Source organism: Lepidochelys olivacea, assembly GCF_965140295.1.
Source record: "Lepidochelys olivacea isolate rLepOli2 genome assembly, chromosome: 5".
NCBI classification, from domain to species: domain Eukaryota; kingdom Metazoa; phylum Chordata; order Testudines; family Cheloniidae; genus Lepidochelys; species Lepidochelys olivacea.
The window spans coordinates 28,295,747-28,311,156 of record NC_140415.1 but is presented as its reverse complement, the minus strand read 5'-3'; the positions used below and the strand labels follow the sequence as shown (position 1 = coordinate 28,311,156).

The 15,410-nt window shown below is 41.2% G+C and overlaps 2 protein-coding genes across 3 annotated transcripts in view; both read left to right on the top strand.

The window, feature by feature from the left end:
• The window catches only part of C9 (complement C9), a 30,218-nt gene extending 24,652 nt beyond the window's left edge, over positions 1-5,566 (top strand). The window contains exons 9-12 of the mRNA XM_084629655.1: positions 403-581; positions 1,261-1,489; positions 3,376-3,561; positions 5,378-5,566. Coding sequence (XP_084485781.1) covers positions 403-581; positions 1,261-1,489; positions 3,376-3,542 — 575 coding nt within the window. The 3' untranslated portion in view covers positions 3,543-3,561; positions 5,378-5,566. The remainder of the gene's footprint in view (positions 1-402; positions 582-1,260; positions 1,490-3,375; positions 3,562-5,377) is intronic.
• A 2,510-nt stretch (positions 5,567-8,076) lies between these two features.
• FYB1 (FYN binding protein 1) overlaps positions 8,077-15,410 on the top strand; it is a 124,490-nt gene continuing 117,156 nt past the window's right edge. For both annotated transcript variants that reach the window (XM_084629147.1, XM_084629146.1), the window contains exon 1: positions 8,077-8,156. In XM_084629147.1, coding sequence (XP_084485273.1) covers positions 8,154-8,156 — 3 coding nt within the window. In that variant the 5' untranslated portion in view covers positions 8,077-8,153. The remainder of the gene's footprint in view (positions 8,157-15,410) is intronic.

The following is a 15,410-nucleotide window of genomic DNA, read 5'->3' as shown; positions in this document are numbered from 1 at the left end:
ACTTTTAGCTGTGCTACCCAGGCCAGTCTAACCTTTATCCTTTCCTAGTGCAGCTCAGGTGATACTATGCCACTCATTAAACAATGTGTACTACATCCTACATTTCTGTGACATCTGGTTTACCCACCTGTCCATCCGTGCCATGCTAACCCCTTAGAAGCCCTTTTTCTTTTCTTACATTTTTGGCATTTTGGTGTGATTGCAAAATTCATAAAGTGAGATTTCTCACAAATGATGGAGAATTAGCAAAGTTAAATGAGATTTCACCACAGTCTTATAGGATGGAATCTTCCTTCTAGTTACTTTGGGGAGACGTGAGCTGATTTGTGCTAGAATCTGTGGCCATTAAACTTCCAGTCATTCTCTCTCTCTCTTTCTCTCGCTTGCACTCTCTCTCTGTAGACACTCATGATGATGATGCAGTTATTGATGACATCATTTCTTTGGTTGAGGGAGGGAAGATTGATTTTTCTGTGAAAATAAAAGAAATGCTACTGAGGAATGCCAAAGTGGTTGATGTAGAGGATTATATACAGTGGGCTAACTCACTGATTGATGCTCCAGTGGTGATCCAGCAGAAGGTAAGGAGAGTTTCTTCTAGGCCATGTTACAAATTCATATATCATAATTACCTGTGAAAGTTCCCTTTCCTATGGTGAGGAAAATATCAAGAATTACTTTGCTTATCATTAACTGTTAGTTAGTTTCTTCATCTTAGTAGCTTTGGTCTTTCTTAATGGATTAATAGATTCTAAGGCCAGAAGGGACCACTGTGTTCATCTAGTCAGATTTCCTGTATAACAGGCCATAGAACTGCCCTGAAATAATTCTTGTTTGAACTAGAATGTATCTTTTAGATAAACATGTTTGAGATAAGGTGACCAGAAATGAACAGAGCATTCCAGGCGATGGGTGCACTGTTGATTTATTTATATAAGAATGTTATAGTCAATATCATTTTCCAACCCATTCTTTGGATGAAGACTATGTCAGTGGGCTCTGTAATGTATTTTGGGTGCAACTATGGGGATCTGAATCTTGAGCTATCTGGTCTGCATGCCATTGCTGCAGGATTAAAATAACCCACATCCAATCGTTATACCAGATACATGGTGCAAACTATAAGTAAGGAGACTTCATGTTATCAGAAGAAAGGATTTGTTTAAAATAACTTTTTCTAAAGATTTGTATATGGAAAGGATTTAGACATGATTATAGGGGAAATAATGTCTATAATGTATGGGGTTTTTTCCTTTACAGCCATCTCCAATATATACTCTTGTTCCAGTAAACATGAAAGATGCACATATAAAGAAACAGAATCTGGAAAGAGCCATTGAGGAATACATTACAGAGTACAGTGTGTGCAAATGCAAACCCTGCAAAAATGGTGGCACCTTGTTGCTGGTGGATGGAGAGTGCATATGTCTATGCTCCAGCTATTTTAAGGGAGATGCCTGCCAAATCCCCAAATCAAGAGTAGATGAAGGTTAGTAGATATTCATGCACTGTCAATGTTCTAAGCAGACATAAATTAAGATGTTGTCAGCATGTATGTTGGAGCTTACTTTGAAAATATGGTCTCTATCCAGATAGAATTAAACACGATCTGTAAGTTCTTATATCTAAGAACAGATTTACACACTCTGCTGACCTATTCAGCTGGGCATGAGGGATGGAAGTTAGTTTTTAGCCTGTAAAGTATTTCTGTTAAGTGGAGAAGAGATTCATCTCTCTATCCCCTGTCCATTACTGTGCCTTGTAAAGATATCCAAAAACTCTCTCAAACAAGAAAATTAACTGAGCAAGAATGTCGACTGGCAATGGCATGGAACCAAAGCAGAGAATCAGATTCAGGCAAGAGAGCCATTTCCATTTTCCTAGCTGGGTTTCTTCAGGTTTTCTGCAAAAGCCCAGTGCTTAGAAATGTATGCCTCATGTTGCATGATCACATAATGCAGGCTTACAGCTAGATTGGTCCAGTATATTGTAGGTGCCAATAAGCAGGCAGCCTAACATTTCAAGTCCCATCTCTACGTCACAAAGTCTCTCTTGTGCTCCAGCCCTGCTACCAACTGTTCCCTGCTTCCTATTAACACACAGGACAATGGCAGGGACAGCAATCTTCTTTTGATTGCTACCAACTTTTGATTGCTGTAACACTCTCTGCCCTGTAGCGCTCATCCTTCACAATTTGCCCAAAGCCTTCGATAACTAAAAAACATTACTCAGTATTTGCTATAATGTAGTAAGTGTAAGGAACAATACAAACACTAAGGTAATCGTAGCTATTTATATAAAGCATAGTCTACATCATCTACACTGGGTTTTTAGCCACTGGTGGAGCTGAACCAGTGCAACCCCCTAGTGTAGACACAATTTGCACTGATGTGGTACAATTTGCACCAGGGCATTTTATCCAGTTATATGTCATGGATGGTTAGCTACACCAGTGTAAATTGTGTCTACAATAGTGAATTAAACATTATCAGCTGGTGTAAATCCTCATAACTCCATGACTTCAATGGCGCTGCACCAGTTTACACCAGCTGAAGATCTGGCCCCCAGCATATCGTATAGAATAGAATATCAGGGTTGGAAGGGACTTCAGGGGTCATCTAGTCCAACCCCCTGCTCAAAGCAGGGCCAATCCCCAACTAAATCATCCTAGCCAGGACTTTGTCAAGCCTGACCTTAAAAACCTCTAGGGAAGGAGATTCTACCACCTGCCTAGGTAACCCATTCTAGTGCTTCACCACCCTCCGAGTGAAAATGCTTTTCCTAATATCCAACCTGAACCTCCCCCACTGCAACTTGAGACCATTACTCCTTGTTCTGTCATCTGGTACCACTGAGAACAGTCTAGATCCATCCTCTTTGGAACCCCCCTTCAGGTAGTTGAAAGCAGCTATCAAATCCCCCCTCATTCTTCTCTTCTGCAGAATAAATAATCCCAGTTCCCAGCGTAGACAAGGAAAATGGCTATTTTTAATGCAGTTCTGCCATGAAAAGCGACTCTGTAGAAATGGCTCCTTCTTATGCAATAGATTTATTCCTTGTGTCAAAATGGGTGTCCAAAGTGAGGCTCTGCATTTGATTTTTAGACACTTACATATATGGCTGGATTTTCAAAACTGCTGAGCACCCAGTAGTGCCATTGGCCCTATGTGTTTTCAGCATCCAATCTGTTGGTTCTTTGTGATGAAAATTAGTTTTACTGCTTTGGGTTTCTAGAGCCACCATAGTTGAGAGTCTGGGCTGAATTCTGTTCCATCTTGTGCTACTTCAAAATAGTTACTTCCTGAACAGTTGCACCAGTGCCACTACACCCAAGGCAGCAGGTTGCTGGACTAATGCTGGTTTGGCCCAATACAGATAAAAAGGTCACCGATGGGGGCTGGAGCTGCTGGACTGCTTGGTCCCACTGCGTGCAAGGAGAACGCGCTCGAACTCGTCAGTGTAATAATCCTGCTCCAGGACCAGGGGGCAGGCCATGCCAAGGTGACAGCATCGAAAAAAGCCACTGTTCTCAGGCAAAATAATTGTGCAAGTCTAAAAAAGGTGAGTAGCACCTCACTGTGATGGTAATGTATTGTTGCCCTTTGGCCCAAACAGTATTTGGTGCCTTACAGGTTTGCTTCCAGTAGAAGGAGAAATTGATGAACTGTGCCAGGTATTCTTTGGTGCAATCCTGTTTGTTTACATCTGCTTTCTCCCTTTCAGCTGGCTTTCTCTGCTTTCTGCCTCTCGCACACAAATGGCTTGCTAAGCCAGCCATTAGCTGCTGTGTTTGCAATCAGTCCCAGGGAAATCTCTCAACCCACACAGTTTTTAACCTCTGGTTGGCCTTGCCATGTGGACCACTGACTTGGGTATTGAATTTCTATTGTTTCCAGCTATTACTGCATAAAGAGGCATTTAGTTGTTTCTTCCATTTTGCCTGAAGGAAGGTTGGTTAGCATCTGTATGGCTTTAACAAGGTCTGGGTGTCTCTAGATCAGACCTGCTTGGTGGCAGCCATTAACACCTTCCAACATAACAAGTGTATTTAAATGAAAAGGTTTTGCTGCATCACGACCTGTATCCCTCCCAAAGCAACCCCAATGGAAATATTCTGTGTGCATCATCCATATGAAATTAATAAACCCTGTTAAATATCTGATTTAGATCCATGTTCTGAGACTGTGTTTAAAAACTGACTTTCCATCTTGTGTCTGAAATTTTTGGATGCAAATAATTGTGTGCTCCGTTATGGTGCACCTGCAAATTGGGTAGCTGGGCATCTCGATGACCCATGTTGTGCTCACAAAATTGCAGGCACAAGAATGGGGATCTTGGCTAAGTCCAGGCTGAAAATTGAGCCCTGATTCCAGTCAGACTGAGCCTCCCAGTTTCTGTCTGTCTGCCTCTCTATGAGATGTAAACAATGGAGTTGAAAGTTCTTAACCCTGAATTCTATTATTTGGTGAGTTTAGTAAGACTTCCTAGTATTACTTTAACAGCAGCTTTGAGTCTTTCACCTTGAAATGATGAAAACTGTTTTTTTTATTTAATTTGGGGAGAAAAACCCTGCAAAAACAGCAAATATGTAGGAAAGGCCTGTAAGGTTTTTCCGGTGCAAAGTGGCTTTAAGCCAATAGGGACCAGCCATTGGAGAAGTCCCCCAGCACATGGGGAACTCTCTGTTGGTAGAGACAGCTGCACTGCTCCCTGTGCCAGCTCGCACTCTCACCCACAGTGTCAGGGGAAGGAGGGACACGTTGCTTTCAGGGCGCAGGCAAGACTGGGAACAGAACCGGCACGCTGGAACGCAGCTCAGCCATGTTGTCTTCTAAAAGTGTAACACCCGTAGGGCATTCATGCCCGTGGTTTAAGTTAGAGCTTGTGTGGGGGCCACGCATCCCTCAACAAGGGAGCCACATCTCTAGCACCTCCTCTCCATTCCAGCTAACTGAAGTCCTTAAAATCACAGGAACTGCTTTATTTTACTCCTGCAATTCACAACTGGCCCTGTTTATAACACAGTCCGGAAGGTAAATGTCATAATAATGTACACCGAGCCTACATATCCAAATATGTTTCCTACTGTATTGCACAATCAAATCACCTTACCCAATTAAAATACATTGAAGCCCTGGCTTTCAGAAGCGCTAAGCGCCCATAACTCCAGCTGACGTCAATCAGAGTTATAGGTGCTAAGCACTTCTGAAAAATCAGGCCTTCTTTGACTTGTTCAGCCTACATTAGAATCATATTAGAGAGACACTGAAATCATGTTTCCAGTAAGCTGTGACATTCACTATTTAAAATAAGGCAAACTATCTGATTGACATGATAGATACTTTCTATGTGAATTCTCTAATCTTTCTTTTGACAGGTGTTTCTTATGGAAAGCAATACAGCCTTCAAAGACATGCATGAACGCTGCAATTATTCTACTGCTCAAGGTTCCTGTTGGCAGAAGAGAGATCAGCCCAATGGAATTGTATGCTTCATGAGTGCCTATAGCTTAAACAGTTGCTAATCAAAAACAAAATCTGATCAAAATAAATGTTTAAGGAGATTAGCTGGTGTGATTGGTGTTCAATGTGCATTTTTATTTATTTATTTTATTTTTAGCACTGGGATACATGCTACCCAATGCCTCCAAGAAAAAATAATTTGTCATTATTGGAAAAAAAAAAAAGGAGAAATATTAATGTAAATCATTTAAATCTTTTGTTTCTCTTGACTTATTGTTTCCTAGTTCCGTGTTGTTCAGCTAGCAGGGGCATGCTGCAAGTGGGTAGCCAGGGGCTGCAGGACTGGCAGTGTCCTGCCTGGAATTAGTGATGGTCAAATCTCAGAAGATTTGGGTAGGCAATGACAGGTTCCCACTCCCTCTCCATGACATGACAGATACCCAGCTTTAGCCACTCCCCATAACCTCTTCCTCAGGCCCCCTTGCCACTTTCCAGACAACCTGACAGGCTCCCAACTTGGACCCTCCCCAACTTCCCAGCTTTACTGGCTTCCTAACTTTCTTCTCTCTGTTCTAGCTTTCTTCCTTGCTCTTCAAACACAGGTTCTGTCCCCAGCTAGCAGAGTGAGGCATAACATTGGGAAAAAAAACATGCATATGACAATCAAATCATTTTCTCATCGACCAAAGTCTAACCTACCTTTCATCTGTTTGTTTGCCATTGGTTATAGCTGCAACACAAAAATTAATGGGCTTGATTCATATTTATACTCAGGCTCCCTTTACACTGAGAAAGCAAATGAGAATATAGCACGGCATATTTTTGCATACATCAGACATGAGGAAGTGCCCCTGATGATAACTCTCAGTACTTAATGTAGGAAAGAGGGTGGCCTAGTGGATGGAACACTGCATTGGGACTGGGTTCTATTCCTGACTCTGCAACTGGGTGATCTTGGGCATGTCACTTCACCTATCTTGCCTCAGTTTCCCCCTCTGGAAAATGGGGATAATTGTACTTGCCTCCATGGTAAAGCGCTTTGAGATCTGCTGATGAAAAACACTGTATAAAAACTAGGCAGTAGTAGTTGTAGATAGGAAGAGTAACTTTGGGTTTGGGGGATGTTTTTGGGATCCTCACAATGACATGTCAGACTTTTTATATGATGAGCTGGGTGAAGAGTTACTGGTTTTGGTGGAATCCCATTATTGTGACATCCAATTTTTTAAAAAAACCTTCATCTAATTTAATTACTATCTCATCTCCTGCTCTTCACCACACATCCTGTTTCATCTTCCTGCTGAGAGTTACATCCATATTCTTAGTCAATAAAATGTTTAGAAACTATTTGGATGTTTCCCCTAGTTTTTAAAGCTCTGAATATTCATGGAACTAACATTTTGGTTTATTATGAATTTTTTGCGGGGGCCAGGAGAGGTAACATTTGAGAACTGCTGTGTGGGAGAGCAAGTGAACATAGTACCAAGAGACGGACTCTTGCCAGAGCTGCTATTACTGCTGCTCATGACAGAGGTTTCTAAATCTATATTTAAAGCTTTCACGCTCATTGTTAAACTCGGGGGAGGAGGAATAGCACATATAGTAAAATTGGTTACTCTACGTGCATGCTGCTTAAAAAGCATGCCAGAGTGATTATTCTGCGTGAAAAGGCCCTTGTTGATTTCACAAGAAATGTGAGCCAACCCAGCCTGCCTTACATCTGCCTCAGGCTCTGAATCACTGAAGGTTTTTACAGAAACGCTTTCAGGGAGGCATCACTGACAAAAGATAAGAACATCAGAAATAGCACCATCACTCCCCCTACTTCTGATTTTTGCCTGGTATTGCATCTTATCTAAGCAAATGGTTTGGCAGGGAGGGGTTAATTAAAGAGAGAGAGACTTTTGTAGCATGGGCCTATCTTAAGTACTTATTGGTTCGCATTGAAGGAGTACCTACACACCTCACACTATTGTAATTTAGCGATCCTCACAACACCCCGTGAAATAGGGAAGTATTATTATTCCCATTTTTTACAGAGGGGAACTGAGGCATAGAGAAACTGACTTGACCACATTCCACGTGTGCTAGAGCAGGAACATGTCCTGAACCATCATGCCTTTCTGTTGCGATCTAGAGTGGAATTTTGAACAGCCAACATTCAGGGGTATTTGAATAGAGGGTTATTGCTCCACCTGTTAGAGTCAGGGTTCTGGATTCAAATTCCGAACACCCCTCAGTGTTAGACCCGGAAGGTGATGGATTAAGGAAGGCGTTACCAAAGCCTGGACATTTGAATGTTGCTGGAAAACAAGCATGAAAGGCTTTTAAAAAGAAAGGAGTCAAAATAGGATTTTGAACTCAACCAAGCACTAATGAGAAAATGTTTATAGTCATTAACCTGTTTATCATCCTTTTGGAGAGTATATAATGAACATATGTTAATTCACTTTCACTTGTCCTTCTCAGTACTACATTGTATCCCAAGAAAATACATACAGCTATAAGCATTGTTAGGCCTCTGATAATATGCAAAATAAGGATTTTGCTGTTATGGCTTCCTGTGAAGGCTGGACAGACCACACAGACTTTCAAAAAAGGAAGTGCACTCTGAAGGACAGAACATTTTTGCCTCACAATATTGCAGTACATGCTCTTTACCAGACTTGCAGACACGGAGTTGCTGACGCTATGGTAAGTACAGAACTTTCTATGCATTTACTTTTCATACACACATGTGTATGATTTAGGACTAAAACTACAGTGGACATGACTGTAAAAGTTGCTGTCGGCTCCCAGCAATTTTCATTTCAGTTCCCTGCAGTTGAACTTCCTGCTGTTTAGCAAATGATGACACTTTTACATTTCTTTACTGTCTCTTCCCAAGGCCAGCTGTACACTTAAAAATTGGAACAACCTGATCATCACTCAGAGGTGTGGAAAAAATTTGTACCCTAAGTGCTGTAGTTAGGTGTAGATGCAGCTAGGTCAGTGGAAGAACAGCCTCTCAGAGAAGTGGATTAACTACATCAATGAAAAATCCCCTTCTGTTGAGGTAGGAAGCATCTACATTATAGCGTAATAATGGTACACCTGTAATGTAGATATGGCCCAAGTGATCTGTACAGGAAAGGATGTATTTTACTGATTCTAGCATTTGAAATTAAGAAAGAGAAAACAATTGTTGCCTTCAAGAGTAAGCAGGGGGTGGGGGGGCGAGAAATGTTGTGTATCTTAGGGAGTACGATGCCAATGTAAGTGTATAGCAACAGCCACACATTGGAAATGGGAATGAGTCAAGCACTTTAATTAGACCTCCAGAAAGCCTTTCCAGTGTCCTAATCTGAAATGTAAGAACATTGTAGCTCAGAAACATAAAGCTTTTTATGTGGCTGTACAATAGACCTGCACATTTTAGTAATCTGTTAGATTTGTTTCCTTAAAAATAAAACTTCAATGGAATTCAAGGCTTCTGTATAATACTATAAAGTTTACATTTTTTAGCTATTTTATTAGGAAATCCTGATCAGTGATTGGAGGCAGGAGATGGTGGATAGGGGGTGAACAATATGAAGTCTGAATGAGGGTAGCATTTAGTATGGTCTATCTTTTCCTCTGGGGATGATGAAAATATACAGATACTCACAGTACTTCTACGACATGGTATATGTATGCAAACAAAGCAATCTTTCAGGGTGATTTTGTAAGATAGATTCTTCATTTGAACACTTCCATGTCAGTGCAATTGTGTGAAAAGTGTAAACAGAGATTAACACAATCTGAAAGATTCTGATCTGGCTCCAGATTCTGAACACCCCAAAGTTCAGGTGGATTTGGTTCAGGTCATCATAAAGAGAAAGACAATGTGTAAATGTTCAGATCCAGATCCAGGTTTATTTTGCACCACCACACACACACAGTTTGGAAGTTATGGATCTGGGCTTTTGGTTAAGCCCTTCTCCAATGATGAAATCTTTCATGAGTCTGAGAAATGGCTTCAGAGGCTTAGAGTAAAATTTGGGATATGTAAAAACAGCATTTCTTATTCATCACTAATTTACTTTGATTTTAATTACTAGTATTCATGATAGTAACTATCTAATATCCAAAGACAAAATTCTGCTCTGTTACACCAGAGTAATTTGATTCAAACTCACTGAAGGTAATTTACGCTATCTTTACACATGTGTAACTGGGAAAAGAAATTGCCTCTAAATTTGTACAAGACTAGCATCCCATAATCAGAACACATGTCAATTTTCTATTTATTGCAGAAATTCCATCCTCATCACTAGAGCTAGTCAATAAGGCCCCAAATTTGCATGTACTCCTAGCACTTGCAAACCTCTATATTTAAATACGTATGGCTGGCACAGAGCTACTCTATTGGCACAATTCAAATGTCTGGTTGCTTATCCAAATGGGGTTGTTTCAGTGTAGGGAGTATGTATGCAAGTATGTGGAATACACCAGTTGTTCTGTGCTCCAATATAGTTTGAAAATAAAGAACAAATAACAGTGCCACTTTTTTCTTTAAAATTAAAAAAAAGTTCTCCAAGTTGCTTAGTCTGAATCTAGATTTCACTGACCATTCAAAGTAATATAAAATAACTGTGGGCATTTTTATGCTAGATTTATCTTAAACTGACACTTTTATAATACTGTTTCAAAGATACTGTTTTCTTCTCTTCTGCTGAGCATCACAAGTGTCCCAGAAATCTTTCAACGGCAAATAAGCAATATTCTGCAAAGCTGCAGGAAGTGGAAATGAACTAAGGCATGAGACTGATAGATCCAAGAGTCCACTTTATAATCTAATGACCATGACCCAATACTGGCATTTGATGATGTTTCAGCATACACCAGTAGCCATGGTCTGGAAGCATGCAAAACTTTTTTTTCTGGGGGCTTTCTCCTAAGTGACCCTGTCTACAGTGTTTGAGGCTAAGGGATGCTATATCTAAGGTTTCACTTTACTGCCATAATGCGGCTGTAAGCTTATCCAACCTTAAACCAAAGCCCAGTCTGCTAGCACTGGATGAGAAAAATAGTAGTTGCTATTAATGGGTATAACTGAACCCAAGTTACTACATGGCTGAAACTAACTAATGTAAGCATGAGAACTAGGTACCATTTTCTGATGATTTCAAATCCAGCTGTGTAATGCTGTTAGAAATAGCTCTTAGACCCCAGCCTTCCTGAAGTAGAATAATCCTATTGATAAGAGTCTTTAACAACAAATTCTAGATCCAAATAAGTCACCAATTTCATCATTCATCCTGATCTGGTCAACTTCTGGATAAGGGTTTATCTGATCAATTCACCTGGATTTGCAAGTTCTCCTGTTTCATGCAGTTGGTTTATTTGTTGAAGACTGTACAGAAAAAGCAGGGGGCGGTGTGTGTATTGTGCTTTTCAATCTGTAGGTGGGGAAGGCTCTAGAGAGAAGCAGAGAGCTAGTGTAGCTTTAGGTTTTATACTGTTCATTATTCCAATAAAGACCCTTTTTCAGTCTTGAGACGAAATCAACTTTTTTCTCTAGTTCTGTGCTATTCTCACACAACAGGGTTCAAGATGAAAATACAATCTCAAATCCAGATTTTAAATACATTTCAATTTGGGGGCTATTTAGATTGTTTTATTAATATTATTATTAAATATTTATCTTAGGGTAGTGCCTAGAGTTCCCAACCAGGTCAGGGTCCCACATTAGGCACTATATAAAAATAAAATACATAATAAATAAAAATATAATAAATGATAATCCCTGCCTCAAAGACTTTACAATCTTAGACACCAATTCAGCAAGTTACTTAAGCACATGCATAACTTTAAGTATGGGACTACTCATGTATTAAAAGTTATGCACATATTTAGGGCCATGAACTGGGAGGTTGGTTGTTTTTTCCAAACCATCTTTTAACTAAGTAGGACAAAACCCTGAGCATCTTATTTTCAGAGACCAACTTCAGACTAGCAGCATGAAAAATATGAATTTAGTAAATATTTTGAAAAATAGTGAACTCGTTAATTGACAGTGAAGGAATGGTAACAGCTTTGAAGTAGGGTTAGAAAGAAGACTGCTAGGTGTGTTTGAGCAGACTTTGGGACAAATCCTATCAAGCGAGTGAGCTTGCTGAAATAAACCCATTTGCAACACTCTTATCTACAGCACTTTTTAAAAGGGCACATAATGCTTCTGACAGGTACAGGATAGACCGTGCTGAACAATTAAGTAATCTGTTTCTCCAATGCAGTGCAAGCTATCCCATGTCACCCAGACAATATGACTAAAGCATGACCCAAGAGGATGACTTTGAGGGTGAAGGATCATTTCTAATGGTAGCAGAGTAGTTCAGAGTTTGGGGCTGTTCATTTCTTGAGCTCTCTGCAAAGACTGCCTGAAAGATGGCCTACTGGGATATTTTATGCACCATTGTTTCAGCCTTCAATGCTTCTCCTCCACACAAGCATGCTGTCTCCAAGTTTTTGAATGATTCTGCTTCGATTTTCTAATTCTAGCAAATTCCTTCTTGATCTGGTTGCTTAGAAAACTTCCCCTACTGTGATTTTAAAAGTGCAAACACTGAAACAACAAACAACCTAAAAAGAGATGATGTGTCAAATTCAATTTCATTGAAGAAATAAACTGATAACTACAAAAACAAAGATGCATGCAAAGAGTCTACATAGCAAACAAATTTAGTTTTCTTCTCCATTTTGGGAGAAGCAAGCTTGTTGATGTAATTATTTTACTACATGAGTTTTAGCCCACTAGGGTTAAAGTTGCTGAGAAACTAGATGATGTAAAAGATACTAAGTGGATGGTGGTTTCTTTGTTGCTATTGTCAGCGTCCACTATGCTCTGTGGTGTCAGAGCAAGACAGGATTTGGCAATCTGTCACATATTGAATCAAGACACGTTTGTGACTGTGAATCAACATAAATAATAGAGGATTATTCTCAGTATTGGCTGAAATCCACAAACTATATATATTCAGTCAGAAATGAGCCACACATGGGCTATCACTGACCCATTTAAAACATAGTTGCCTACTTACTCCAATAGGCTACCAAAAAATTGTACTTTTTATTTCCCCATCGATATGAACTATAAGATGCCTGCGTAACAGGTTTCGCACAACAGGTGTTGCATGCACATATTTTTTCCTAAACGTAATTTGTTTTGATGCTCAGCGTTTGAAAGACCTTCCATTGGGGGGATCGTTTTCCCACAAGAAGGGTTACAGAGGTAGTGTTCCTTTTCAGCTGCACCTGCCAACAAGTGAGCATAAATGTTCTGTGCTCAGAAAATGCTTTATGTGCTCCATCATCTGCACTGGCTTCAAGATCATCTCTGGGAGCAACTGAAGATACTGAAGTTTACTCTCTGGAGTCTTTTATTATGGATGGGGACCTAATAGCCTCACTTCTCAACTTAGTCCCCCTTGCTTAAGGGAGAACAGATAAGATGTTTTTAGTGAAGGGTCCTGGACAGAGGAACTGACTTCACTCATCGGTTCACCTGTGCCTTAGTTTGTTGACCACCATGTCCGTTCGTTCCCCCAGGCCTTTCTTTGGAAGCAGAGAAAGAAAGAAGGGATGGGAGAGGGTTGTGGGATAAAACACATTGTGGGACAAATGCAGTTACTGTTCGTGCACGGTCAGCAGTTTTCTTTTTTAATTCTTCGTTTCAATGAGCTGGTAGCACCACCATTCCCTGGTCATTGTGTCACTGAAGGGCTGCGCACCACAACACAGTCTGCTCTTTGCCCTGATGAAGGGCAAAAGTGATAGTCTGAGGTATAGGGCCTCAGATTGGTGAGCATCCGATGAAGTGGGCTGTAGCTCACGAAAGCTCATGCTCAAATAAATTGGTTAGTGTCAAGGTTCCTCCCCCACTCTGAACTCTAGGGTACAGATGTGGGGACCTGCATGAAAAACCTCCTAAGCTTATCTTTACCAGCTTAGGTCAAAACTTCCCCAAGGTACAAAATATTCCACCCGTCATCCTTGGATTGGCCGCTACCACCACCAAACTAATACTGGTTACTGGGGAAGAGCTGTTTGGACGCATCCTTCCCCCCAAAATACTTCCCAAAACCTTGCACCCCACTTCCTGGACAAGGTTTGGTAAAAAGCCTCACCAATTTGCCTAAGTGACTACAGACCCAGACCCTTGGATCTTAAGAACAATGAACAATCCTCCCAACACTTGCACCCCCCTTTTCCTGGGAAACATTGGATAAAAAGCCTCACCAATTTGCATAGGTGACCACAGGCCCAAACCCTTGGATCTGAGAACAATGAAAAAGCATTCAGTGTTTTACAAGAAGACTTTTAATAAAAAATAGAAGTAAATAGAAATAAAGAAATCCCCCCTGTAAAATCAGGATGGTAGATATCTTACAGGGTAATTAGATTCAAAAACATAGAGAACCCCTCTAGGCAAAACCTTAAGTTACAAAAAAGATACACAGACAGAAATAGTTATTCTATTCAGCACAATTCTTTTCTCAGCCATTTAAAGAAATCATAATCTAACACATACCTAGCTAGATTACTTACTAAAAGTTCTAAGACTCCATTCCTGGTCTAACCCCGGCCAAGACGACTACAGGCAGACACAGACCCTTTGTTTCTCTCCCTCCTCCCAGCTTTTGAAAGTATCTTGTCTCCTCATTGGTCATTTTGGTCAGGTGCCAGCGAGGTTACCTTTAGCTTCTTAACCCTTTACAGGTGAGAGGAGCTTTCCCCTGGCCAGGAGGGATTTCAAAGGGGTTTAACCCTTCCCTTTATATTTATGACAGTTAGTCTCTAAGGTGCCACTAGTACTCCTTTTCTTTTTGCGAATACAGACTAACACGGCTGTTACTATGAAATATATCTCTATGGAAGTCAATCAAGTTATGCCAATTTAAATTGGCTGAAGGTTTGGCCTATAGTCTCATTTCAGCACTCCACACACAAGCATTAAGCTCACATTTGGATTCATGGTGTATAGCTGGAACCTCAGCTGCAGGCGCATGGCAGTGTGAAATTGTGTGGGAGAAGTGGGTTACGGGGAGAGTGGTGCACAGGCAAAAGCTATTTGCATCCCTTCTCTGCTGGGCACCCAGAGCCAGCTGTCACAACTGCAAAGCGACTGGAAATGGCCCAGAAGGAGGGGGAGGGGACAGGGCAGGGCTGGCCTGGAGACATGCTGATTTGGCACATTTCTCGCTGCCGGCAGGTCTTCCATGGAGCCCTGGTTGGAATTTAGAGCTACCCTCTCCTACCCTCTGTTTGCCTTTCCCTACAACATGAATACCTCCATCAAAATAGCTGCCACACTGACACCGGGGGGAAGAGCAATTTGCAATCCCTGTGCCGCTGTGCAAAGGGTATAGGACCCATCACTGAATGTTTTAATACATTGTTGCCACCTGAACTAAGTCCTGCAATGCAGTTGGAGCAGACACCTGAGCCCACGAGGAGTCCTATTGATTCTATGTGAGGACAGTGATCCATGTCAGATCAGAGATTAGGTGAACTCCTAGGTTGCATATGCAAATCACTTGGGAAGCTGGTAATGGTGGCTGTAGAATTGTTTTTCATTTTACCAAGTTTGTGGCAGGTTGTTTGTGTGTTCAGACCCTGCCCTATATGTTTGGGGAAGGTTGGGCAGTGGCCAGATACGTCACCCTAAATTGTGGAGCCCTTGCAATGAATCCCAGTGGGGGAGATCGACACGAGGTTGGTGTATAATGATGGGCCGCTGCTGCAGGAATAGGAGGTGGGCTGGGATCAGAGCTGAAAGAACCACCTGGTAACTGATGGGTTATGTGGAAGCCAGGATAAGTCTGTGCGCAGCCCAGTCCTATGTAACCCAACTGCACAATCCCGGGTTTGTGGGGACACAGATCCCATTTTGAGAGCTGAAGTTGTGTGTGTTCCAGGTCCACATGT